General features: G+C 42.3%; 2 protein-coding genes across 3 annotated transcripts; one reads left to right on the top strand and one right to left on the bottom strand.

The window, feature by feature from the left end:
* The first annotated feature begins 671 nt into the window (after positions 1 to 671).
* On the top strand, positions 672 to 4109 carry LOC123112995 (probable flavin-containing monooxygenase 1). 2 transcript variants are annotated; one of them, XM_044534094.1, is made up of 5 exons: positions 672 to 1715; positions 2152 to 2374; positions 2455 to 2630; positions 2743 to 3101; positions 3552 to 4109. In XM_044534094.1, the coding sequence occupies exons 1-5, from the start codon at positions 1266 to 1268 to the stop codon at positions 3895 to 3897; spliced, it is 1554 nt and encodes a 517-aa protein (XP_044390029.1). In that variant the 5' UTR covers positions 672 to 1265; the 3' UTR covers positions 3898 to 4109. The 2 variants fall into 2 exon arrangements, with proteins under 2 accessions (XP_044390029.1, XP_044390028.1); XM_044534093.1 differs by having other exon boundaries at positions 2143 to 2374.
* A 1252-nt stretch (positions 4110 to 5361) lies between these two features.
* LOC123114970 (uncharacterized) lies at positions 5362 to 9995 on the bottom strand. Its single transcript, XM_044536309.1, has 2 exons — positions 9614 to 9995; positions 5362 to 6238 (listed from the first exon to the last, which is right to left on the bottom strand). Exons 1-2 carry the CDS (start codon positions 9918 to 9920, stop codon positions 5490 to 5492), a joined length of 1056 nt encoding a protein of 351 aa, XP_044392244.1. The 5' UTR covers positions 9921 to 9995; the 3' UTR covers positions 5362 to 5489.
* Between the last annotated feature and the right edge of the window lie 15036 nt (positions 9996 to 25031).

The raw sequence follows: 25031 nt of genomic DNA, 5'->3' as shown, positions 1-25031 counted from the left end.
CAACCGTGATTGTTTTGCATCTGACAGTGTTCACAAATTATATTTGAAAAACGTAACTGAATAAGTTGCAGCACCTGGGCACTTGGGGCAGAAACTGCCAATGCATCCGGAAGTAAAACAATGCAACCACCAGCAATACTTGCAGGCAGATTTCATGAACAGCCATAGCCAGTGACCTAGTGTGTCGTTCTGTGCGACCATTTCAGCTGCAAGGGTCATTGTTATCAGATGACTATTGTACAAACTGAATGTCACAGAATGAGCTCTTCAGTTGAAACTACATTTGCTGCCATGTTCCTGAATATAGGTGCAGCAAGTCAGCATTGAACTCAAACTACTACCATTCTTCCAGGAATCTTTTCAATCGGTAAACCATTCTCCTGTGTCAGTTTCAGGAAGATGACAATATGCTTTATGTTTAATTTCCTCATGAAAAATGAGCGCATCAACTAGACACACAGTCAAATTAAAAACTGAAGGGACTTGTCAATTGATTTCCAACACTATTCAGAATTAACGACTGAAAAACAATGTGTGCGCACTTTGAACCCAGAAACCCAGAACTTCAGCTACTCTACTGTGACATATAGATTGTCGCTTTCAAGGGATTCCCTCCTTCGACCAAGTGTAACCACCACCACCGAATATAATGATCTTTTTTTTTGGTCAGGACTCAGGAATATAATAATCGTCTATAAAAATGTCAATGGGTCCAAATGACTACCCAAAAACTATTAGCTGCCCAGCTTCATGATACTCACCTCTGAAACCAAACCCGCATGTCACGGAAGTGTTGTCAAATTCACAAACAGTGCATATCGAACCATCGCAGCTGGGCAACTAAAAGCTTCCACTCTGGGTGAGCAGTTCTTTCGTGACTCATACTTACGGCTGTAAGTGACTTCCTTCAGGTTTATTACTGAGGTCATCCTGATGCCACCTGGCCGTAAGGTATGCAGCATCACCTCAACATGCAACACGAGATAGTTTGTCGATATAAATTAGCAATCATTTTAAAACTCACCCATCAGCTAGCCGTCTGTACATGTATAGCTGAAAACAAAAAAATAGCTGACGGAAGATAAAATAGCACATGGGGACAGAGGATGACAGAAATAGACGAAGAAAACAATGGAAGATATCAGGCAAGTAGTGGTTCAGCAGTTCAGCCTCATCCAGCACCCCTGGTTTACATAATAGACACTCTCTCACCTTCATCCTCAGGTTCTCCTTCCTTCCAAGAACTCTGAATAGGAGCAGCATAAATGGACAGGAAGAGGGTGGGCATTGTTGGTGCTGGTGTGAGCGGCCTAGCAGCCTGCAAGCACGCACTCGACAAGGGGTTCAGCCCGGTGGTATTCGAGGCCGATGACACCATCGGTGGAGTGTGGGCGCATACCTTGCAGTCAACAAGGCTTCAGGCGCCGACGACATCGTTCCGGTTCTCGGACTTGGCATGGCCGGCCAGCGTGACGGCGACGTACCCAGGCCACCATGAAGTCATGGAATACCTCAGGTTGTACGCGTGCGAGTTTGACCTCCTCAAGTGTATCAAGTTCAGTAGCCAGGTGCTTGGAGTTGAATACTTTGGTGCAACCGAGGAAGAGATTATGGAGTGGAAGCATTGGTCTGGTGACGACGGGAAGGCGTTCAGAGCTGGGAAAGATGGAGGGTGGAGCCTTAAAGTGAAGGACCTGAAAATTGGTGCAGTTGAGGTATTTGCAATCCCTTGGGATATCTATCTTGGTTCGAGTTTCGGAATACATGTTTGTACATGCACAAACATAGAGCCCAGGTGCAGGTTGCATCTAAATGGGGTATTATGATTCAATTTTGTTTTCACTATGGTGTGCAGTGGTAGTAAATAACTATTTGGTATAGATGAGTCCTATTAATTGACTCCACACATGTGCATAGTAACTGCTAAGAAAGGACAATCACAGAACCATATGACAATTAAAATGCTTTTTGTCGAATGGTACAGATATTTTTCATTCATTGGAAATAAAGGAACAACATCCTGAGCTAGGAAAATATGAACTAGGACAGTCTGCTTGAACAATATGATGCATTCGCACATGCCTGGAATCACTCTGTAGGCCATGCAGACTGTAACTATGTATAAGTAACATCATGTTGCAGGTTTTTCAGGTGGATTTTCTCATACTGTGCATCGGAAGGCATAGTGGAACCCCAAATATCCCAGAATTTCCAGTGAGCAAAGGGCCTGAATTCTTCAAGGGCAAAATATTGCACTCTATGGACTACTCTTACATGGATAATGCGGCTGAATTTGTTAAAGGGAAGAGTGTGACAATAATTGGGTCCGGAAAATCAGCATTTGACATTGCTGCAGAGGTTGCCAAAGTGAATGGTGAGTCCAAGAGAACTAAGACCGCACTAACTAGCAATAATCATTCAGAATATGTGTCTGACACTTCTGCCCCAATGCAGGTGCAGCTCAGCCGTGCACCATGATATACAGAACAAAACACTGGCGGGTTGACAAATTTAGTATGTGGGGAGTTAACCTTAATTACTTCTATCTTAACCGCATCTCGCAATTATTCGTTCATAAACCCGGTGAAGGATTTCTCCACTATATGTTGGCTAGTGCACTCTCTCCCTTGGTAAACAGTTATTTTCTTCTTGACTAGAGTTTTGAAAGCAGTCAACAGTCAATTTATTTTCATATGTGTGCATAGAAAGCTCATGAATCCACAATACTCCTGTTGTTTTCAGAGATGGGCAATTACAAAAGTAATTGAAACCTACCTCAAGCAAAGGATTCCTTTACAAAAACATGGGATGGTACCTGACTACAGCTTCTCCTTTGCTATGTCTTCTTGCTTGATTGCAATGCTGCCAAAAGGGTTTTATGACAGGGTTGATGATGGCAGCATTATTCTTAAGAACTCAAAGAGGTTCAGCTTCTGCAGTGATGGGATCAACCTGGAGGATGGAGAAGAAAGCATAAAGAGTGATATTATAATTCTAGCAACAGGATTCAGAGGAGACCAGAAGCTTAGGGACATCTTCACAGCAAACTGGTGCAGAAATATAGTGGCAGGATCATCAGATACATCAGTTCCACTATACAGGTACAGGTTGGGCAATTTTTTGGGTTGGCATATTTGGGGACAATAAACAATACGCTAGGGAGAACATTTTTTTCCTAAAGAACTGCACTGCGCTAAACAATTGTAACACGGAAAGGTAAGGGAAAAGGTAAGCTGATAATGAGGTTAGGAAGTAAGATATCACATTGCGAGTTCCCAAAATGGAGTCTACAGTCAAAGCAAAAATCATTCAGTACAAAATTATATACATTATGCACAGTGCACTATTGCAAGATCTTAGCAAAGTAATGTATCAAAGGATGCGCCCACTTTTCAAGTTGTTATCTGCTTTTCTATCTCTTGCTTTGGCTCAATAAAAATAACAAGCTTAATAAAATCAAACCATTAATTTAGGTGGAAGTAACATTTGCATGTTTACTTTGTGTTATGCATACTAATCTCATTTATTAAATGGATTGAATTAATTAACAGAGAATGCATCCATCCTCGAATCCCTCAGTTGGCAATAGTCGGATATTCTGAGAGCCTTACCGACATATATGTCTCAGAGAGGGTGGCTAATTGGGTAATCCATTTCCTGGCTGGTGGCTTCCAAATGCCAAGCGTAAGACGCATGGAAGAGAGTGTAGCAGAGTGGACAAAGTACAAGAATCTTTACAATGGAAAGTATTTTCGACGATCTTGCATAAGCACAGTGAATATTTGGTTTAATGATTTGTTGTGCCAAGACATCGGATGCAACCCTAGAAGAAAGAAAGGATTCCTTGCTGAATGGTTCCAGCCATATGGACCTGCTGATTATGCAGGCCTTTGCTGAAGACAATAGCATATCTGTCACTAGTGTACTCATAGCAAAAGAATAAGAGACGAGAGCTGCTGCCTTAAGGGTTCCATAGATTATTTCAGCAAGTCTTTGTTTAGCAAGATTGTTGTTCGCTTTACTACAGGAAATAACTCTACAGTTTTCTGCAGTACATTTTAATTAGAGCATCTCCTAAGGTGCTTTACGCTTCATTTTTTTCGAGAAAACGCAAAGGATCTTTGCATTTCGTTCCATTATGAGCCAAAGATTACACAATTTACTTTCTTAAGAAATACTCTCTCCGTTCCAAAATAAGTGTCGTGGTTTTAGTTCAAATTTGGGAGTAACAGTTTTCAACCTCAAGTGGAGTAACTGCTTAGTTTATCACACAGAAAATGGGGGCAGAAGGAAGAACACACAAATGTAGACTAGGAGCACCAAGAGATTTTCAAGGTAAACAACTGAGATTTACTCCACTGAACAAATGTACACAGATGTAGACTAGGAGCTACCCAATCGGTTCCAGCGAACAAGCAGTAGCCAATTCCTCATACACCTAATATGAAGCACAGACCAGAGCAAACAGCAGCAAGAGACTGCCTGCCTGCCGAACCATGAATCCTAGCTACTAATCTGATCTGTCGGTGGGGGCGCGCTGGGGCCTGGCATTGGCCAGCCACTGTTTATTCCATTCAAGAAGTTGGATCAGGTAAGTAAAAGTCTAATTTCAGCCAAATGAATCAGCTGTCTACCACGAGTCCCATCACAAATTCACAATTCAAATTGTCAGGGTCAGCTACTCTGGCCACAGGAGTTGTTATCAACCCCCAGGAGTCACAGCCTCAAATGGGCAGCACATATCTGATTTGAAACTCGGTTCTATTGGAAGAGCACATCCTAATGCGGTTAAGCCACGGAAGCAGTAGGTCATGAGTAATTTCAGTCAGAAAAACTACAACAGAGTAAGCAAAGCAGATCGTCACCATACCGTGAGACAGCAGGAGCAGCGAAGCAGGTTGGAGGCAGAGGTAGAGGGGGGCACGCACGCGATCCCGACTCCAGGGCCGCCCATGGCCACGGACGCATTCCAAAGCTCCAGCCGCCAGCAGCACGATGACAAATATATCTCAGCCCTGTCCGCCTCGTACGCTGCGGTCAGCCACGAACTCGGCCCCAAATCTGTTCCAGAAATAGAAGGCATGCGAATTAACGAGAACTTGTGCCTTGGATGCACATCAGGTGCTCGACAAAATTGCTGAACGGGAACAAATGTTTGGGGAGTTCGTACCTGCAACGCAGATGCGCCAATGTCGACGCCTGAAGCTTATCACTCGACGGATTTGGAATTTGAATAAGATCGATGCGGTTCGTAACATAAACCAATACAACAGATTTTGGGGTTAAGGATAGAGGCGCAGAATGGGGAATCAGGTAACGCAATAGAACGATTTTATCACGAATCAGACACAGACTGCAGAATTTCAAGGATAAACTAGTTCGATTTCCATTCAATTCCATTCTACAGAAGATAGCAAACAACAGCGAGATACTGCGATTACATCAAAGACCACGAACCCTAGACACTCTAATCTGGCGGCGGTGGTGGCCTAGCCTCCGAATCCGTAGAGGGTGCGTCCCTGGCGCTTGAGGGCGTAGACGACGTCCATGGCGGTGACGGTCTTGCGGCGGGCGTGCTCGGTGTAGGTGACGGCGTCGCGGATGACGTTCTCGAGGAAGATCTTGAGCACGCCGCGGGTCTCTTCGTAGATGAGCCCCGAGATGCGCTTCACGCCGCCCCGACGCGCCAGACGACGGATCGCCGGCTTGGTGATACCCTGGATGTTGTCGCGGAGGACCTTCCGGTGGCGCTTGGCGCCGCCCTTGCCCAGACCCTTGCCTCCCTTGCCGCGCCCCGACATCCTTCTCGCTTCTCCTTTCTTCTCCTCGGTGAGGTTGACCTGTCTTTGTGAGGTGTAGAGCGATGAGGTGGATGGAGCAGGCTTCTGGGGCGAGGCGAATTTATAGCTGCTGGCTTTGTGCCCGGGGGCGGCCGCGATCCGCGTGATGCGGGGTGCGATCCGTCGGATGGGGGGTCGATGGAGGGGAGCGAGGACGAGGGGTGCCGCGGATCGGTGACGTGGCGGCGGAGGTGTGTTTCTTTTCTGAGGAGGAAGCGGGGTGCGGGAATGCGAGGAGCGTCTGCGCATCGGTGGGTCTATGGCGGGTGGGACCCCGCAGTTTTTGGATGGATTTTTTTGCGCGGGGCGCGTCGCTCGCTGCCGCGAAATTTTGGACGGATTTCTGGTTCGGAGACGTAAACTCAGGCTGTTGCTAGGACAGTTTGGAAAGCGTATTTCTGGGTTTTCCACGATCAATTGATATATGGGTGTTTCTTTCTCGCATTGTATACAGTCGTCTTCGACGCTATCCTCTAAAAAGACACGGTATTTGTCGTGTCCGCGGACAATGATAAAGGGAGTCCTGACTACAGCTTCTCCTTTGCTATGTCTTCGTGTTTGATTGCAATGCTGGCAATAGGTTTTCATGACAGGGTTGATGAGGGTAGCGTTATTCTTGAGAAATCCAAGAGGTTCAGCTTCTGCAGTAATGGGATCATCCTGGAGGAAGGAAATGAATGCATAAAGAGTGATATTATAATTCTAGCAACAGGATTCAGCGGAGACCAGAAGCTTAGGGACATCTTCGCAACAAACTGGTGTAGAGATATAGTGACAGGATCATCAGATACATCAGTTCCTCTGTACAGGTACAGGTTGGACAATTTTTTCAGCTTGGCATGCTTGGAGGACAATAAATACTAGCATAGGGAGAACATTTTTTTCCTAGAGAACTGCACCACCGCTTAACAGTTGTAACACGGAAAAATAAGGGGAAAAGTGAACTAATAATGAGGTTAGGAAGTAAGAAATCACACTGCTTAGTTCCCTAAATGGAGCCTACATTCGAAGTGAAAAATATTCAATAGAAAACTATATATACATATTCTGCACTATTGCAAGATCTTAGTGAAGTAATGTATATCAAAAGCATGAACCCACTTTTGAATGATTTCAGAGAGAAAGGATTCCTGGCTGAATGGTTCCAGCCATATGGACCTGCTGATTATGCAGACCTTTGCATAAGACAAGAGCACATTTTTCACTATTATATTCAAAGCAAAAGAAGAGACAAAAGCAGATACCTTCAGGGCTCTATAGATGATTTCAACAAGTCTTTGTTTTAGCCACTTTGTTGTTAGCTTAACTACAGGAAATAACTCTACAGATTACCATAATAAATTTTAATTAGTGCATCTCCTAAGATGTTTTTTGCTCTTTCAAGGTGTTGGGGGAGGTCTAGTTGCTTCCCTCAAGTTATTTTGGAGCATTCGTGCACTGTTCCCTTCCCACACACAAAACCTGAGGCAGCGAAAGAAGAGAGAACAGGGCAGTTATTTGCTATACTATATACTGAAAATCACAAGTAAATTTCATTTGATGTATCTTTACATGCATCTTGTATGAAATTTAGAAAACCCTGTATAACGGTCCAAAGCATAAAAAGAAGTCATAGGAGTGCTACGAACATTTTATTTTATTTTAGTTCCTCTACTGACAGGATAAAAAGATGTTGGGTTAAGTACAACATACCTATGTTGTCATTTGGATAGCCCAGCTCTTGACATCAAAATGCTATAGAGTATAGTCTACATAAAGAAGTTCACACCTCATATCTCAACAATCATCCCAATCTTATTATGGCAAAATAACCATGACGAAGCTAAAATGTGGGTATGAAATAGTAAGAATCAATGGTAAACAGTCCGCTGTCCAGCCCAATATGTTATGTAAATGACGAACATGTGCAGACCAAATGAATTACACAGCAAATCATCATACGATTTGCTGCTGCCATGGTAATATGAGCCAAAGTTTGCACTGCTTATTTTGTGAAGGAATAACAGTTCTCAACCACATCAATGGAGTGACTAATAAAGTGGTTCTATTTTTAAATGATCTTAGTACCTTGTTCGGCAAATCTTTAAAAACGCTTATAAATCACTGCAGAAAGGAAAGAAAACATTGGCCAACTGAGAAGCCTGCAACAGTATGAGAAGTCCAAGACACCAAAATGGGGTCCACAGAAGATAAAAGCAAAGGGAGCAAGGGCTAACTCACAAACTTGTGAAAAGAAAACATATAAAAGGGTAAAGATGATATTAGGAAAAAATGGGTGAAGGATATTACTATTGACTTATCTTAGTACTCCTTAGTACATAAAGAAAAACTTGAATACAGAATACCACTCCCTACAGTTGTACAGCAATGAGAAAAGTTACGCATCAGAGATTCAGAACAGACAAGCTAATTGATCATGACAACTTTTGAGAAGGCAGTAAAGCAACAAAGGTGCAAACCACAAGGCATTCTGAACTGAACTTTGCTTCTGCAACTAGTCGCCGTGAAAATTCGACTGCTAAGATGCCAAAATGCAAAGACAGTTCGAATCGTATCCTTGCGTGAACATGGTTGGTTTGGGGGCAGAAGGAAGAATACACAAATGTAGATCAAAAGAGCCTAACATTCACAACAATCCAATCCATTCAAGCGAACATGTAATAGCCAGTTCATCGTACATCCTAACACAGTGAACAACTGGAAATTACTACTACTACCCAATCCAGTCCATCGAACAAGCAGTAGCCAGTTCATCGCACATCCTAACATGAAGCACAGACCAGAGCAAACAGCAGAACACAGTAAACAACTGAAATTTACTACTACCCATCCATTCCATCAAACAAGCAGTAGCCGGTTCATCGTACATCCTAACATGAAGCACAGACCAGAGCAAACAGCAGCTGGTTATTGCAATTCAAGAACCCTAGCTACTAATGTGATCTGGAGCTGGGGCATGGGCTTTGCCTGCCGCTGGTTAATGTAATTCAACAAATTGGATCAGGTAGTCAAAATCCACTTTCGGCCAAGAATCAGCTCCATCCCATCACAATTCAAATGGTCAGGCCAGCTAATCGTGTCTCATGACTTATAACTTGTAATTACAGTTAAAAAGAATTTAGTTATATCAGAGGAGCAGATTTTCATGTGGTTACTTAAGCCATGAAGCAGAATTAATCATGAGAAAGTTTGGGAAGACAACAGAGGCAGCCAAGGCAGATGTGTACCGAGGGATCGCTCCAGCACTGCACGCAATCCCAGCAGGTTCCAAGGCTCCAGCACGATCACCTGCCTCCTACTCTGTTGTGAGCGGCAACGCAACCTGCTCCAGAAGCAGAGTAATGAACATCCATGCCGTCAAAAGACAAGGCGGCAAGGAAAACACAACGAACCTCAGGTGCTCGACGAAATTGCTGAACGGGAACCTCGGTACGGAGGAATCGGTACCGATTCCAAAGCATTGTGCGTTCTGCAACGGAGGTGGATCGGTGCCCGCAAGTTATTACTCGATGGATTTGGAATTGGGATAAGTTTGGAGTGTGGATTTCACAGGCCAGATACGTTCGAATTGCGTGCACCAAAAAAAACGACCGACTTGAGCAGGAGAGCCAGCTAATAGGGAATTGACGGACGCAACAGATTCCAATGATAAACTAGTTCAATTTCCATTCCATTCGATTCTACAGAAGATAGCAAACAACAGCGAGATGCTGCAATTACATCATGGACAACGAACCCTAGACACAGGCTAGCTAATCTGGCGGTGGCCTAGCCGCCGAAGCCGTAGAGGGTGCGGCCCTGGCGCTTGAGCGCGTAGACGACGTCCATGGCAGTGACGGTCTTGCGGCGGGCGTGCTCGGTGTAGGTGACGGCGTCGCGGATGACGTTCTCGAGGAAGATCTTGAGCACGCCGCGGGTCTCCTCGTAGATGAGCCCCGAGATGCGCTTCACGCCGCCCCGCCGCGCCAGACGACGGATCGCCGGCTTGGTGATGCCCTGGATGTTGTCCCGGAGCACCTTCCGGTGGCGCTTGGCCCCGCCCTTGCCGAGCCCCTTTCCTCCCTTACCGCGCCCCGACATCTTCTCCCTTCTCTCTGCTTCTCCTCGGTGAGGTTGACTTGTCTTTGGGAGGTGGCTGCTGCGGTGCTGATGGTTGGGCCGTGCGGGGCGAGGTAGATTTATAGCCGCGCGGTTTGGGGCCAGGGGCGCGGCCGCGATCCGCGTGATGCGGGGTGCCGGCCGTCGGATGGCAGATCGGTGGTGCGGAATGGGGAAGAGGGGTGGCGCGGATCGGTGACGTGGCGGGCGAAGTGTGTTTCTTTTCTGAGGAGGAGGCGGGGTGCCGGGATGCCAGGAGGGGTGCGCCTCGGTGGGTTTCTGGCAGGGGGACCCAGCAGTTTTTTTGATGGATTTTTCCTGCGCGGGGAGGTGCTCGCTGCCGCGAAATTTCGGATGGATTTCAGACCGGTGGGCCCGTGAGGCGTGGTTCGGAAGGCTTCAACTAATGTTAGGCCCTGTTTGGTTCCAATAAGTCCCCTGATTTATAAGTCAGGTGACTTAAAACCAGTGACTTATAAGTCACACCCGTTTGGTTGTCACCTGACTTATAATTTACCTTCCCACACCTTTCCACACCAATTAACATCATGTATGTGGTGGGACCCATGCAAAAGGAGGTGACTTATAAGTTTTAAGTTGGGGTGGAGCAACTTATGACTTATAAGTTGGGATGACTTATAAGTTGGGGCCGTTTGGCAAAATAAGTCACTTTTTGCACTTTTCGACTTATAAGTTGGTGACTTATTTGAAACCAAACAGGGCCTTATCGCCGGGACAATTTGGAAAGCGTTTTTCCCTGGTTTCCACGATCAATTTATATCGGGGTGTTTCTTTGTATTTGTACAACACACTAGCAAACATGCCCGTTTGTTGCAACGGGAGAAAAAAATTCTTTCATGTTTAGCTCGTGAGTCCATGCATTGTCATGGGAGAAAACTCACGTATATGATGCTATCAAGATCCGTCTTAACAGATAATTTAATTATCCATTTGTATTTTTTGCGATAATTAATTATTCATTTGTTAAAGTATACATGCACAATATATGCATTTGTGTACATGAAGAGATACATGGTTGAATGCACATGCATTGATATAGAGAGAAAAAATCAACTGATTGCAAGTTTCTCATTTCCCAATTAAAGCTATGCACCTTGACCACCCTAAACTCTCTTGTCACCCAAGTAATAACATAAATCTACTTTAGTCACGGGTTCACGGCCAACGTGAGACAAAAGTCTCTATGGAAAAAATTACAGATCAAAGGAACTTTGGGACGCTAGTTTGGAAAAGAGGGTATGCATTTCCGTCCTTTGTCACCCAAGTAACAACAGATTATGGAAAAATCTATAGATCAAAGGAACTCCCAGCACTAGATTGCTCGTGTTATGACTTGTGTCTTCGGCGAATATTATGTGAAGTTTAATGAGAAATTGTTGGAGTCCTTCGACCCCTCGCGTGGTCTACATCAAGCCCCTTTTTCAGTGATGAGGCCACACATGAGCTGTGTAGTCCATTGAGTACACAACTCTTTGCAAAACACATCCTACAACAAATAGACATCATGCAAAAATACCTACAAATGCATGCTTCTGACTACACAAGATTCAGTTGACTACCCATGATTGAATTCCTGGCACCGCCATTGCACCTTTTTATTCCTTTTTATTGTTGAAGCCTTGACTGCTCTATTGAACAAAGCGGTGGAGCGGAGGGTTTTGAAGGGGTTAAATTTTTTAGAAGAGCTCCAACTATTGCGCATATGTTGTTTGCGGATGACTCATTGTTGTTATTCAGATCTCTGAGCGGTAGGCTACAATGGTTAAAGGTTTGTTGAAACTTACGTCGTGATGACGGTTCAATTTATCAAAGGTTTCATCATTTTTTCCGAAAATTGCTCGGAAGTTGTGTTTAGGTTAAAAGGATCCGTGATATTCGTAATTAAATTTTATGGCCTAGATATTTAGGTTTATTTGTGCATGAAGGGTGTATGCATAAGGAAATCTTTGAGACTCTCCAAGCTAATCTATGTAAAGGTTAATGAAAGGACATGCGGCGACCCCATGTGTGGTATTGGTAATTGATGACATTCTCTATGGACTAATGGTTGCATTGAGTTATATTTGAAGGATTTGTCCATAGGCATTTATTGAAGTACATGTGTTGGTTTCAAGGAGTTTATGAGTTGACCAAGGTGTTATTAATTATTATCCAAAGATTGGTCATGTGAGTATTGAGCTTATTGCAAGCATGTCTTAAAGAAGAAGATTGTGTGATCATTCATGTTTACCTTCAAGACATCATCCAAATGAAGAGAGTTGGAAAGAGTCAAGGTTGATCAAGACTAAGTACAGAGAGCGATTCAAGTTGATCATAACACAAAGCGTAGAAGATACACCGAGTGGGATCAAGTGATCTCACGGTTTGGTAAGCATTGTCCATTGCGCTTTGTGTACTAACCCATGGTCTTTGTGAGAGTTCTATGTGGGGTTAGGTTTGCTTCCATGGGCTTGCATCAAGAGGAAGATCACATACAACCCATGGAGGATGACATCAAATCAAGGTTGTGTTGTGCAAGTTCAAGTGGAGCATCACGAAGAAATCATGCTTGTAGCTTGCCGTCCATGATGGTATCAATGGACTTGTGAAGATGTGCCAAAGAGTGGCTCACCAATAGTGGAGTACGGGGGAGCAATCAACTAGTCTTCATCGAGCGAACGCAATCAAGAAAGGTGGTCCAACTTGAGGGAGTCAAGGTTGTCATCATCTAGCTCAAGTGGGCTTCGTGCAAGGCAAAGGTTTGCCCTTGATAGGTTTTATATTTTACTAGTCTCATGGTGATAGTTTGCAGACCGGGTTATAAGATCGATAGTCGTACTATCAAGGGGGGCTCTCAAGTGAGTAGCTTGATCGTATCGTTCGTCGAGAGCTCAAACCATTGCATCCTTGCATCATCTTTCTTGATTCTTATTTGTTTTTTATTTTGAGATTTTAGAGCTTGTGGTTATCTCCGTGACAAGCTCTAGTACTTCGAAAACGGATTTCATATGCCTCTTCTATCGCATTTTCGTTGTTGGAGGTTTTACCGATCTTTTCGAGGAAGGGTTCTCACCATTTTATCTTGGGCCTTTTCTAATTTCCTTATTATTGTTAGTTCTATAAATATTGTGTTAGCCCTTGATGCTAGCTTTCAAACAAACTTGGTTTCGTTGAATTCGGAGTCCGTTTACAGAAGTTGTGGCATTTTTTGTGTTCTGGAAAGGCTGCAACGGTACTACCGCGGACAGGAGCGGATGTAATTTTTTACTACCGCTCCGGACCAAAAACTCATCACAAGTCCAGCGGTCGTAGGCACAGATGTATTTTTTTAGTACTGCTCGCAAGCAGTAATACTGCTACCCTTTGAGGTAGTACCGCTACCCCTTGCGGTAGTACCGTGAGGTCGAGCGGTAGTACCGTGAGGTCGAGCGGTAGTACCTCTCTGGGCGGGCGGTGAGCATAACGGTTGGATTTTCCCCACCTATAAAAGGGGGTCTTCTTCCCCAATGAACCTTCTCTCTTGAGCTCGTGTTCTTCCCCCATTGTTGACCTTATTTGAGCTTGCTAACTCTCAAACCCTCCAATGATTCGTACTAGTTCTTGAGGAAAAAGAGAGAGGAGATCTAGCTCCATGTTCCAACAAATCACTTTCTCCTCTAAGTGAGGGGAAACCATTGGATCTAGATCTTGGAGTTCTTCGTGTTCTTCTTTCGTTCTTCCTCTCATTTTCCTCCCTAGCATTAGTTGCTTTGGTGGGATTTGGGAGAGAAGGACTTGGGCACTCCGTTTGGTGCATCGGTTTGAGTTCTCCACGGTGATACGTGGAAGTGAAGTTTGAGAAGCTTATTACTCTTGGGTGTTTAGGCACCCTAGAGCTTGTTCCTCTTGGGTGCCTTGGCGCCCTAGACGGTTGGTGTTGTTTGGAGCTCAATCATTATGGTGTAAAGCTCCAGGCAAGCGTCGGGGTCTCCAATTAGGTTGTGGAGATCGCCCCGAGCAATTTGACGGGTACCGGTGACCACCCCCAAGGGTTGCCAAAGTGTACGGATTCGGTGATCGCCCCCAAGGGTTACCATTTGTACGGGTTCGGTGACCGCCCTCAAGGGTTACCATTTGTACGGGTTCGGTGACCGCCCTCAAGGGTCCCTTAGTGGGATCACGGCATCTTGCATTGTGCGACGGTGTGAGGAGATTACGGTGGCCCTAATGGATTCTTGGGGAGTATTGTGCCTCCACACCGCTCCAAACGGAGATTAGCATCCGCAAGGGTGTGAACTTCGGGATACATCGTCGTCTCTGCGTGCCTCGGTTATCTCTTACCCGAGCCCGTTACTTATGCACTTTACTTTGTGATAGCCATATTGTTTCTTGTCATATATCTTGCTATAACTTAGTTTTTTATCCTGCTTAGCATAAGTTGTTGGTGCACATAGGTGAGCCTAGTTGTTGTAGGTTTGGTGCTTGACAAATTAACCGCTAGGTTTATTGCGCATTTGTTCAAGCCTAAACTGTAATTATTTTAAAGCGCCTATTCACCCCCCCCCCTCTAGGCGACTTCCACGATCTTCCAATTGGTATCACAACCTCGTCTCTCGTTATAGAGCTTAACCGCCTAGAGAGTAAGGATGTCGACTAGGGGTTTAGGATTCTCTGACACTCTTAGTTTCGATGGCACAAATTTTGATGTTTGGGTAATTCACATGCTTAATCTCTTTAGAGTCATGGACCCAAATTTAGAGCGAAATGTAGATATGGGTTTTTCTCCTCCAAAGGATCCCCGAAGATTATCTTTAGAGGATGAGAAAAACTCTTATCTCAATGCTCAAGCTTCTAATGTGCTTTTTGATGCTTTGATCAATGTAGTTATATTTCAACTCATGCCGTTCCGGGATGCTCATGAGTTGTGGACAAAGCTTCAAGATAAATAGGTGTTTCCAAGATTTTTAGGGATGATTGTTCTTCCTCCACCTCCGGCCGTGTTGCCATCCCAACTTTCTCTACTTCACCTACATGTGGATTTCCAGAAGGTAATGCTAGGGTGAGTAGTATTGGTCATTGCAATGATGATATTGTGCTTGTTCTTGGTGATCCTTGATGTCTACTACACAAACTTCTTCTTGTAGACGTTGTTGGGCCTCCAAGTGTAGAGGTTTGTAGGACAGTAGAAAATTTCCCTCAAGTGGATGACCTAAGGTTTATCAATCCGTGGGAGGCATAGGATGAAGATGGTCTCTCTCAAACAACCCTGCAACCAAATGACAAACAGTCTCTTGTGTCCCCAACACACCCAATACAATGGTAAATTGTATAGGTGCACTAGTTCAGCGAAGAGATGGTGATACAAGTGCAATATGGATGGTAGATATAGGTTTTTGTAATCTGAAAATATAAAAACAGCAAGGTAACTACTGATAAAAGTGAGCGTAAACGGTATTGCAATGCTAGGAAACAAGGCCTAAGGTTCATACTTTCACTAGTGCAAGTTCTCTCAACAATAATAACATACTTGGATCATATAACTATCCCTCAACATGCAATAAAGAGTCACTCCAAAGTGACTAATAGCGGAGAACAAACGAAGAGATTATGGTAGGGTACGAAACCACCTCAAAGTTATCCTTTCTGCTCGATCTATTCAAGAGTCCGTAGTAAAATAACACGAAGCGATTCTTTTCGTTCGATCTATCATAGAGTTCGTACTAGGATAACACCTTAAGACACAAATCAACCAAAACCCTAATGTCACCTAGATACTCCATTGTCACCTCAAGTATCCGTGGGCATGATTATACTATATGAATCACACAATCTCAGATTCATCTATTCAACCAACACAAAGTACTTCAAAGAGTGCCCCAAAGTTTCTACCGGAGAGTCAAGACGAAAACGTGTGCCAACCCCTGTGCATAAGTTCATTGAACCCGCAAGTTGATCACCAAAACATACATCAAGTAGATCACGTGAATATCCCATTGTCACCACAGATAAGCGCAAGACATACATCAAGTGTTCTCAAATCCTTAAAGACTCAATCCGATAAGATAACTTCAAGAGGAAAGCTCAATTCATCACAAGAGAGAAGAGGGGGAGAAACATCATAAGATCCAACTATAATAGCAAAGCTCGCGATACATCAAGATCGTATCACCTCAAGAACACGAGAGAGAGAGATCAAACACATAGCTACTGGTACATACCCTCAGCCCCGAGGGTGAACTACTCCCTCCTTGTCATGGAGAGCGCCGGGATGATGAAGATGGCCACCGGTGATGGATTCCCCCTCCGGCAGGGTGCCGGAACGGGCTCCCGAGAGGTTTTTGGTGGTTACAGAGGCTTGCAGTGGCGGAACTCCCGATCTATTGTTGTCCCCGATGTTTTTAGGGTATATGGAGATATATAGGCAAAATAAGTCGGTCACGGGAGCCACGAGGGGCCCACAAGGGTGGAGGCGCGCCCAGGGGAGGTGGGTGCGCCTCCCTGCCTCGTGGCCACCTTGAAGCTTCCCTTACGTGCACTCCAAGTCCCCTGGATTGCTTTCGTTCCAAAAATAACTTTTCCGAAGGTTTCATTCCATTTGGACTCCGTTTGATATTCCTTTTCTTCGAAACACTGAAATAGGCAAGAAAACAACAATATGGGTTGGGCCTCCGGTTAATAGGTTAGTCCCAAAATAATATAAAAGTGCTTAGTAAAGCCCATAAACATCCAAAACAGATAATATAATAGCATGAATGCTTGATAAATTATAGATACGTTGGTGACGTATCAGCATCCCCAATCTTAATTCCTGGTCGTCCTCGAGTAGGTAAATGATAAAAGAAAGAATTTATGAAGTGTGAATGCTAGCAAGTGCACAAGTTTGATCAATGGTAATTTCAATCACCTTTTCTAGCATGATTATATGTCATAACAGTAGTTCATCTCATAAAACTTCTCAAGATCAAGTAACAAGATATTCACATGTTAAAGCATAGACCATAAACTTTCTTGAAAACTAGCAAACTTCATTCTCAGTCATCAAACAATTACAATTCATCTTATTTTCAGGAAGGGTCTATGTCAGAGCTTTGATTTAGCAAAACTCCACATACTCAACTATCATATAGTCTTCCATGATTGCTACCACTCAAAGCATATTCTTAGAACAAATAGCATCCATCGAACACAGAGAAAGATAGGGGCTTAGTGTTTCGCCTCCCAACTCACTTATCATATAGATAATTGTCAACAATAATAATTCATGATCAAATATATTTGCATGGCCATAGATGCTTAGATCTTTCCCCAACACACGATGCTTGCCAACTAAAGAGTAGGTAGGAATGAGAAGGAATACTACTGACTCTTGCATAAAAGTAAAAGATAGGCCCTTCGCAGAGGGAAGCAGGGATTTGCAGAGGTGACAAAGCTCGGTTTTTAAATAGAGATGAAAATAATTTTGAGAGATATGCTTTTATTGTCAACATAACAACCAAGAGTTCCCAATATCTTCCATACTACATACATTATAGGCGGTTCCCAAACAGAATGGTAAAGTTTTTACTCCCCCTCCACCAACAATCATCAATCCATGGCTTGCCTGAAACAACAGGTGCCTCCAACTAACATCAATCCTAGGGGAGTTTTGTTTGCAATTATTTTTGATTTGATTTTGATCTTTTGATCATGGGACTGGGCATCCCGGATACCAGCCATTTTTCTCGTGAATGATGAGTGGAGTCCACTCATCGTGAGAATAACCCACCTAGCATGGAAGATACTGACAACCCCTAATCGCTACATGAGCGATTCGGGCATACAAAACAGATTATTATTTGATGGTTTAGAGTTTGGCACATGCAAATTTACTTGGAACGGCAGGTAAATACCGCATATAGGTAGGTATGGTGGACACTCATGAAAGAAACTTGGTTCAAGGGATTTGGATGCACAAGCAGTATTCCCGCTTAGTACAGATATTTGGATAGCAAAGGATTCTAAACAACAAGCACCACATGTTGGAGGATCTATAACAATATAACTTCTATACAAATACACCCAAACATAACTCATTACGTTGTCTTCCTTGTTCAATTTCAACTAATTTTCTCAGGTTTGAAAATAATTAATGGGGCTCACAATCATAGAAGATGTCTAAGATAGTATATTTATATGTGAAATCTCTCTTCCTTCAATATTCTTTCATGAATTGTTCAAGTGACCAATATAATGATTGCTAACCTTCAATAAATTTACTACCTCTATTTCTTAGCTATGAAGTCATTACTCCCAACGGGGTAAGCATATGAAACATATATAATTTCAGATTTATGACATTCAACTCATTCAACCATTTACTCATAGGATATAAGTGAAGCACACGAGTAAATGACAAACTACTCCAAAAAGATATAAGTGAAGATCAATGAGTAGTTAAATAATTATGTAACTATGTGAAGACTCTCTCTCCTTTAAGAATTTCAGATCTAATGTATTTTATTCAAACAACAAGCAAAACAAAATAAAACAAAATGACGCTCCAAGCAAAACACATATCATGTGGTGAATAAAAATATAGCTCCAAGTAAAGTTATCGATGAACGAAGACGAAAGAGGGGATGCCATCCGGGGCATCCCCAAGCTTAGGCTCTTGGTTGTCCTTGAATATTACCTTGGGGTGCCTTGGGCATCCCCAAGCTTAGCCTCTTTCCACTCCTTATTCCATAGTCCATCGAATCTTTACCCAAAACTTGAAAACTTCACAACACAAAACTCAACAGAAAACTCGTAAGCTCCGTTAGTATAAGAAAATAAAACCACCACTTAGGTGCTGTTATGAACTCATTCTAAATTCATATTGGTGTAATATCTACTGTATTCCAACTTCTCTATGGTTCATACCCTCCGATACTACTCATAGATTCATCAAAATAAGCAAACAACACATAGAAAACAGAATCTGTCAAAAACAGATCAGTCTGTAGTAATCTATATCAAACGTATACTTATGGAACTCAAAAAATCATACCAAATTAGTAAGTACTAAGAAATTTGTGTACCAATCCATAGCAAAAAGAATCAGATCAAAATAACGTTTATGTGAATTATCAAAACTAATTTACTAGGTGCAAAAGTTTCTGATTTTCAGCAGGATCAACACAACTATTACCGTAAGCTATCCTAAAGGTCTTACTTGGCACTTTATTGAAACAAAAGTTATAAAACATGATTACTACAGTAGCATAATCATGTGAACACACACAAACAGTAAGGGTAAAATATTGGGTTGTCTCCCAACAAACGCTTTTCTTTAATGCCTTTCTAGCTAGGCATGATGATGACAATGATGCTCACATAAAAGATAAGAGTTGAAACATAACGGGAGCATCATGAAGCATATTACTAGTACATTTAAGCTTAACCCACTTCCTATGCATAGGAATTTTGTGAGCAAACAACTTATGGGAACAATAATCAACTAGCATAGGAAGGCAAAACAAGCATAACTTCAAGATTTTAAGCACATAGAGAGGAAACTTGATATTATTGCAATTCCTACAAGCATATGTTCCTCCCTCATGATAATTTTCAGTAGCATCATGAATGAATTCAACAATATAACCAGCACATAAAGCATTCTTTTCATGATCTACTTGCATAGAAATTTTATTACTCTCCACATAAGCAAAATTATTCTCATTCAGAATAGTGGGAGTATCATTAGAGACTCGAATACTATAAATTGTTTCCACATTAAAAGAGTAATGTTCAGAAAAATGGTAATCATAATCATGACAAGTTTTATAAATATAATCATCACTACTTTTTATAGCATAAGTTTCATCACAATAATCATCATAAGTAGCAAATTTGTTCTCATCATAATCAATTGATACCTCTTCCAAAATAGTGGAATCATCACTAAATAAAGTCATGACCTCTCCAAATCCACTTTCATATTCATCACAATAAGATTCAACATCCTCCAAAATAGTGGGATCATTACTTCCTAAAGTTGACACTCTTCCAAACCCACTTTCATCAATATAATCATCATAGGTAAGAGGCATGCTATCACCACAACAACTTTTCATATCAAAACTTGGGAGGCTAAAAATATCATCTTCATTAAACGTAGCATCCCCAAGCTTGGGACAAACATTAATTTCAGAAAATATATTCTCAAATATCTCATCCTCATTAAACACAGCTTCCCCAAGCTTGGGCCTTTTCATATCATAAGCATAATCACTCTCATCATTAATAGTATGGATAGCACCAATAGCATAGCAATTATCATCATCACAATGAGTAGTAGGAGCAACATCATTTGGGAGGGATACCTTTTTACCTTTGCTTCTCCGTTTTTCTTTTTCTTCTTCACATTATGTGTGGGTTCAACCTTCTTCTCTGAGCTCCTTATTGATGAGATTGGTTGAATAGAAAGCTCCTCCTCGTTACCCGATTCATCATAAGAAATAATAGGAGGATATTGGGAAGTCTCTTCCCTTTCATTAGTGTTCTCTTCATCTTCTATTTGCTTTCTTTTTTAGGTAATTGACAATATAAGTATTTTCAGTGCAATTCACCGCACAATACATATAAATCTTCTCTAGATCAAAATCAAGAAATCTATTAAGGGCAAATTGTAGTGACCAGACCTCAAACAGTCTGATCTCTGTGCATCAGTGTCATCCCTGGATCGGTAATGCTGACATGCACGGTACTTGAAGGATTTATAACAGAGTAGCAGTCACACACTTATTACATCGAATGTCTCAAAAGAGAACCTATTACAATAAATATGGCTTAAGGCCATCTAAATACGATAACATCGGAAGGCTTGGAAGATAAAGTGAGTCCATCAACTCCAACGACATCACTGAGTGAAAGATCACAACCTAAGGCACCTTACTCGTCGTCTAAAAAGTCTGCAACATGAATGTTGCAGCCCGAAACGGGTTAACACATGGAATATGCTGGCAATGTAACACAAGAGAGTAATGAACAGAATAATGCTATCACTACATGCATACATGGTTGGTGGAAATTAAGTTCTATGGTTACAGTTTTGCATAAAGCCAATTTTCCTCTACAACAAAGGAATAAAGTTTATTTAACTATCATGGTGGTTGTTAAACATTGAGAAGGTTCACCCAACTCAATCCCAATTAAGCATCATCATTAAACCCAATCAAGTTATATTAAGAGTGATGAGATCCACATGATAATCCAAGAACTAGATAGTCAAGACGTCCATAACCGGGGACACGGCTAACCATGATTAGTTTGTACACTCTGCAGAGGTTTGCGCACTTTTCCCCACAAGACTCGAATACATCCATGGTTGGAGAAACGAGACACAGTCTTTCTGAAACAATAACTCTTTACTCTGGGTGGACAGTTACACCTACTTTCCCCTACATCTGCTAGCCCACCACTGAAAGAGGTCTTGCAACATACTCAACTATGCTAGAGCCCATAATAGCTTGTGGCTGCACACGGAAGTTTCTAGCATGAATATCTTATGATCCCTTTGAGCCTGGGTGGCGGTCCATAGGAGAATCACACGGTACCCTGGGATTTCCAAAAATGCATGCAACACTAGGTTCCCCAGGTGCCTCAATCCACCCAGATGTGTATTAAAGTAGCCACGTCAAGTTAACCATTAAATAACAACACTCACATATGTGATGGATACACTCACTCAATCCACGTCTACAAGCATAGCATAGCAATATAAGCAAAGTAGAAGTAACTCCCAAAGATTTGATAATAAACAGGACAATAGGTACTACCTCATCTACTTCCCAAAACCCACAAGTTAAACAGATCCTAACCATGCAGTTGTTTGAGGATTGATCTAATGCAATAAAACTGGGTAGTAAAGAGGTATGATCAAAGTGTTACTTGCCTTTTTTATGATCCGTGAAACCTACAGACTCGTAGTAGCACGCTTCGCACTCCGGGTACTCTATCACAAACAAACAAGCATACAATAAGCACTCAACTAGAAGCACGGGTAAAACTCAAATAAAAGATCACCAGAAAGTTCAACTTAAGAACTCCGGTTTGCAAAAAGAATTAGATCAAACGAAGCAACGAAACTCAAACTGCGAAAAAACAAGCTTCGTTTACTAATCTAGACTTAAGTCAAATTTTACAGTAGCAAAAACTTGTTTAAGTTGGTTAAACAGAATGAGGCCTTCAAGATGAAACTCTATGCGCTTGAATCGCCTGATTCCGATAAACGAGCGAAAAGATAAACTAAAACGAAAATCATGGCAGAAAGGTAGCAGGTGCATTACATAAACCAAAAGGCATACGTCTATAAGCAAAAGTACCAAAAGGGCAAGTAAAAGTAGTTTTAGATTGATTCCCCGCTGATACAGGTATCTGAGAGAAGCCCCAATAACCATCTAGAAAGCAAAAATGTGTGTGTTTGGATAGCCTTTCTAGCATTTGATCAATAAAAGTTAAAGGGTAATGATCTTTCTTAGTAGCTTTATTTAACTTATGGAAATCAATTACCATCCTATAGCCTGTAATAATTCTTTGCGGGATCAATTCATCTTTATCATTAGGAACAACGATAATACCTCCCTTTTTAGGGACACAATGGACAGGGCTTACCCACTCACTATCAGCAACGGGATAAATAATACCTGCCTCAAGGAGTTTTAGTATCTCCTTTCTTACCACTTCCTTCATTTTGAGATTTAATCGTCTTTGAGGGTCTCTAACTGGTTTGGCATCTTTCTCCACTGAAATTTTGTGTTGACATAATGTGGGACTAATGCCCTTAAGATCATCCAGAGTATATCCAATAGCAGCTCTATGCTTCTTCAGAGTTTTCAATAATCTTTCTTCTTCTTTCTCTGAAAGGTTAGCACTAATAATAACATGATATATTTATTTTTCATCAAGATAAGCATACTTAAGATTATCAGGTAATGGTTTGAGTTCAAACATGGTATCACCCTTGGGTGGAGGAGGATCCCCAAGGATTTCAACGGGAAGGTTATGTTTCAGCATAGGTTCTTGTTTAAGGAACACTTCATCTATTTCTTCCCTTTCCTTCATAAACATATCATTTTCATGGTCTAGCAAATATTGTTCTAACGGATCAGTTGGAGGAACAACAATGGACGCAAGACCAATAATTTCATCCTTACTAGATGGTTCCTTTTCACGTTGTTGTCTACTAAACTTGGCAAAATTAAACTCATGAGACGTACCGTCTATGCCAACAGTGAAAACCTTCCTATTACAATCAATCATAGCACTAGCAGTATTCAAGAAGGGTCTACCAAAAATAATGGGACAAAATCATTGTAGGATCGAAAGTATGTCTAGAGGGGGGGTGATTAGACTACTTGACAATATAAAAATTCTGCCTTTTGACAAAGACCAGTTTTTGGCAGATTCACAATTATGATCAAGTCAAGCATCACCCTACACATGCAATTCTAGAGTATAGGCAGCGGAAAGTAAATTGCACATGTAGTAAAGAGAGGTGGAGAAGAGCAAACGCAATTTTGGAGACGCGGTGATTTTTCTCATGGTTCCGATAGGTGGTGCTATCGTACTTCCACGTTGATGGAGACTTCAACCCACGGAGGGTAACGGCTGCAAGAGTCCACGGAGGGCTCCACCCACAAAGGGTCCACGAAGAAGCAACCTTGTCTATTCCATCATGGCCTACACCCACGGAGGGCTAGCCTTACTCGGGGTAGATCTTCACGAAGTAGGCGATCTCCTTGCCCTTACAAACTTCTTGGTTCAACTCCACATCTCGATGACGGAGGCTCCCAAGCGACACCTAACCAATCTAGGAGGCACCACCCTCCAAAAGGTAATAGATGTTGTAGATGATGATGAACTCCTTGCTCTTGTGCTTCAAATGATAATCTCCCCAACACTCAACTCTCCTCACTGATTTGGCTGTGGTGGAAGAAAGGATTGAGTGGAAAGCAACTTGGGAAGGCTAGAGATCAAGCTTCATATGGTGGGAGTGGAGCAACTTGATCTCAACACAAGGGTAGGTAGTTCTCTTCTCAGAAATGTAAGGTAGGAGTGGTAGTTCTTTCTGATGGCTCTCTCCACGAATGAAGAGGGGGTGGAGGGGTATAAATAGCCTCCACACAAAATCCAACCGTTACACACATTTGAGCAATTTCGGTGGGACCGAAGTGGACAACTCAGTGAGACCGATAGTTCAAATAATGTGAACGTTGGGATTTTCGGTGGGACCGAAAATACAATCTCGGTTAGTCCGATTCGTGCAATGACAAGAGCATGCCAATTTCGGTGGGACCGACTTCATCATCTCGGTGACACCGATTTGATGACAGAAGGTTACAGAAGCTTGGCAACTCATGTTTCGGTGAGACCGAGTTCAGAATCGGAAAATCCGAGTTTGCTAGGGTTTGGCTTATGGCTGAGGTGGTTCATCTCGGTGTGACTGAGTTTGGAATATCGGTGGGACCGAGATTACTTATGAGTGTATATGGCAGTGAAAGTTGCTGATAGTTTAGGAGATGTATCACTAAGCACTTGAGCAACCAGATCATCATCATAACCTCATCCCCTTTTAATAGTATTGGCTTTTCCTATGGACTCAATGTGATCTTGGATCACTAAACCAAAAATGGAGTCTTGAGCTTTTGCCAATGCTTGCCTTAGCATTTTGAGGGGGTCCACTTCTTCAGTCCTTGCCATGCCCATATCACTGAACTCTCTGAAATGATTCTCAAGTAACCATTAGTTCAATGATATATATGTTGTTATTAATTACCAAAACCACCCGGGGATTAGTTGCATTTTCAATCTCCCCCTTTTTGGTAATTGATGACAACATATAGATCAAAGCTTCGACAAAGGATATAATCAATGAATAATATCGTCGCTTTGAGAAGTATGTGATAAGCAAGAGCTCCCCCTAAATTTGTGCATTATTTAAGATTTGTGTTTGAATGCAAATGCACAATCGATTAGGATCATGGGTCACTCTTCCATGTCACATACATCTTGGTGGAGCGCACAAAATGATAAGAATGAACAGCATGCACCCAATCACCAAGACATGAGTAAATGGTCATACGAGATAGGAAT

The sequence above is a fragment of the Triticum aestivum genome, chromosome 5B (assembly GCF_018294505.1).
Source record: "Triticum aestivum cultivar Chinese Spring chromosome 5B, IWGSC CS RefSeq v2.1, whole genome shotgun sequence".
NCBI classification, from domain to species: Eukaryota; Viridiplantae; Streptophyta; class Magnoliopsida; order Poales; family Poaceae; genus Triticum; species Triticum aestivum.
Note: the sequence above shows the minus strand (reverse complement) of the source record. Positions and strands in the feature narration are given on the sequence as shown.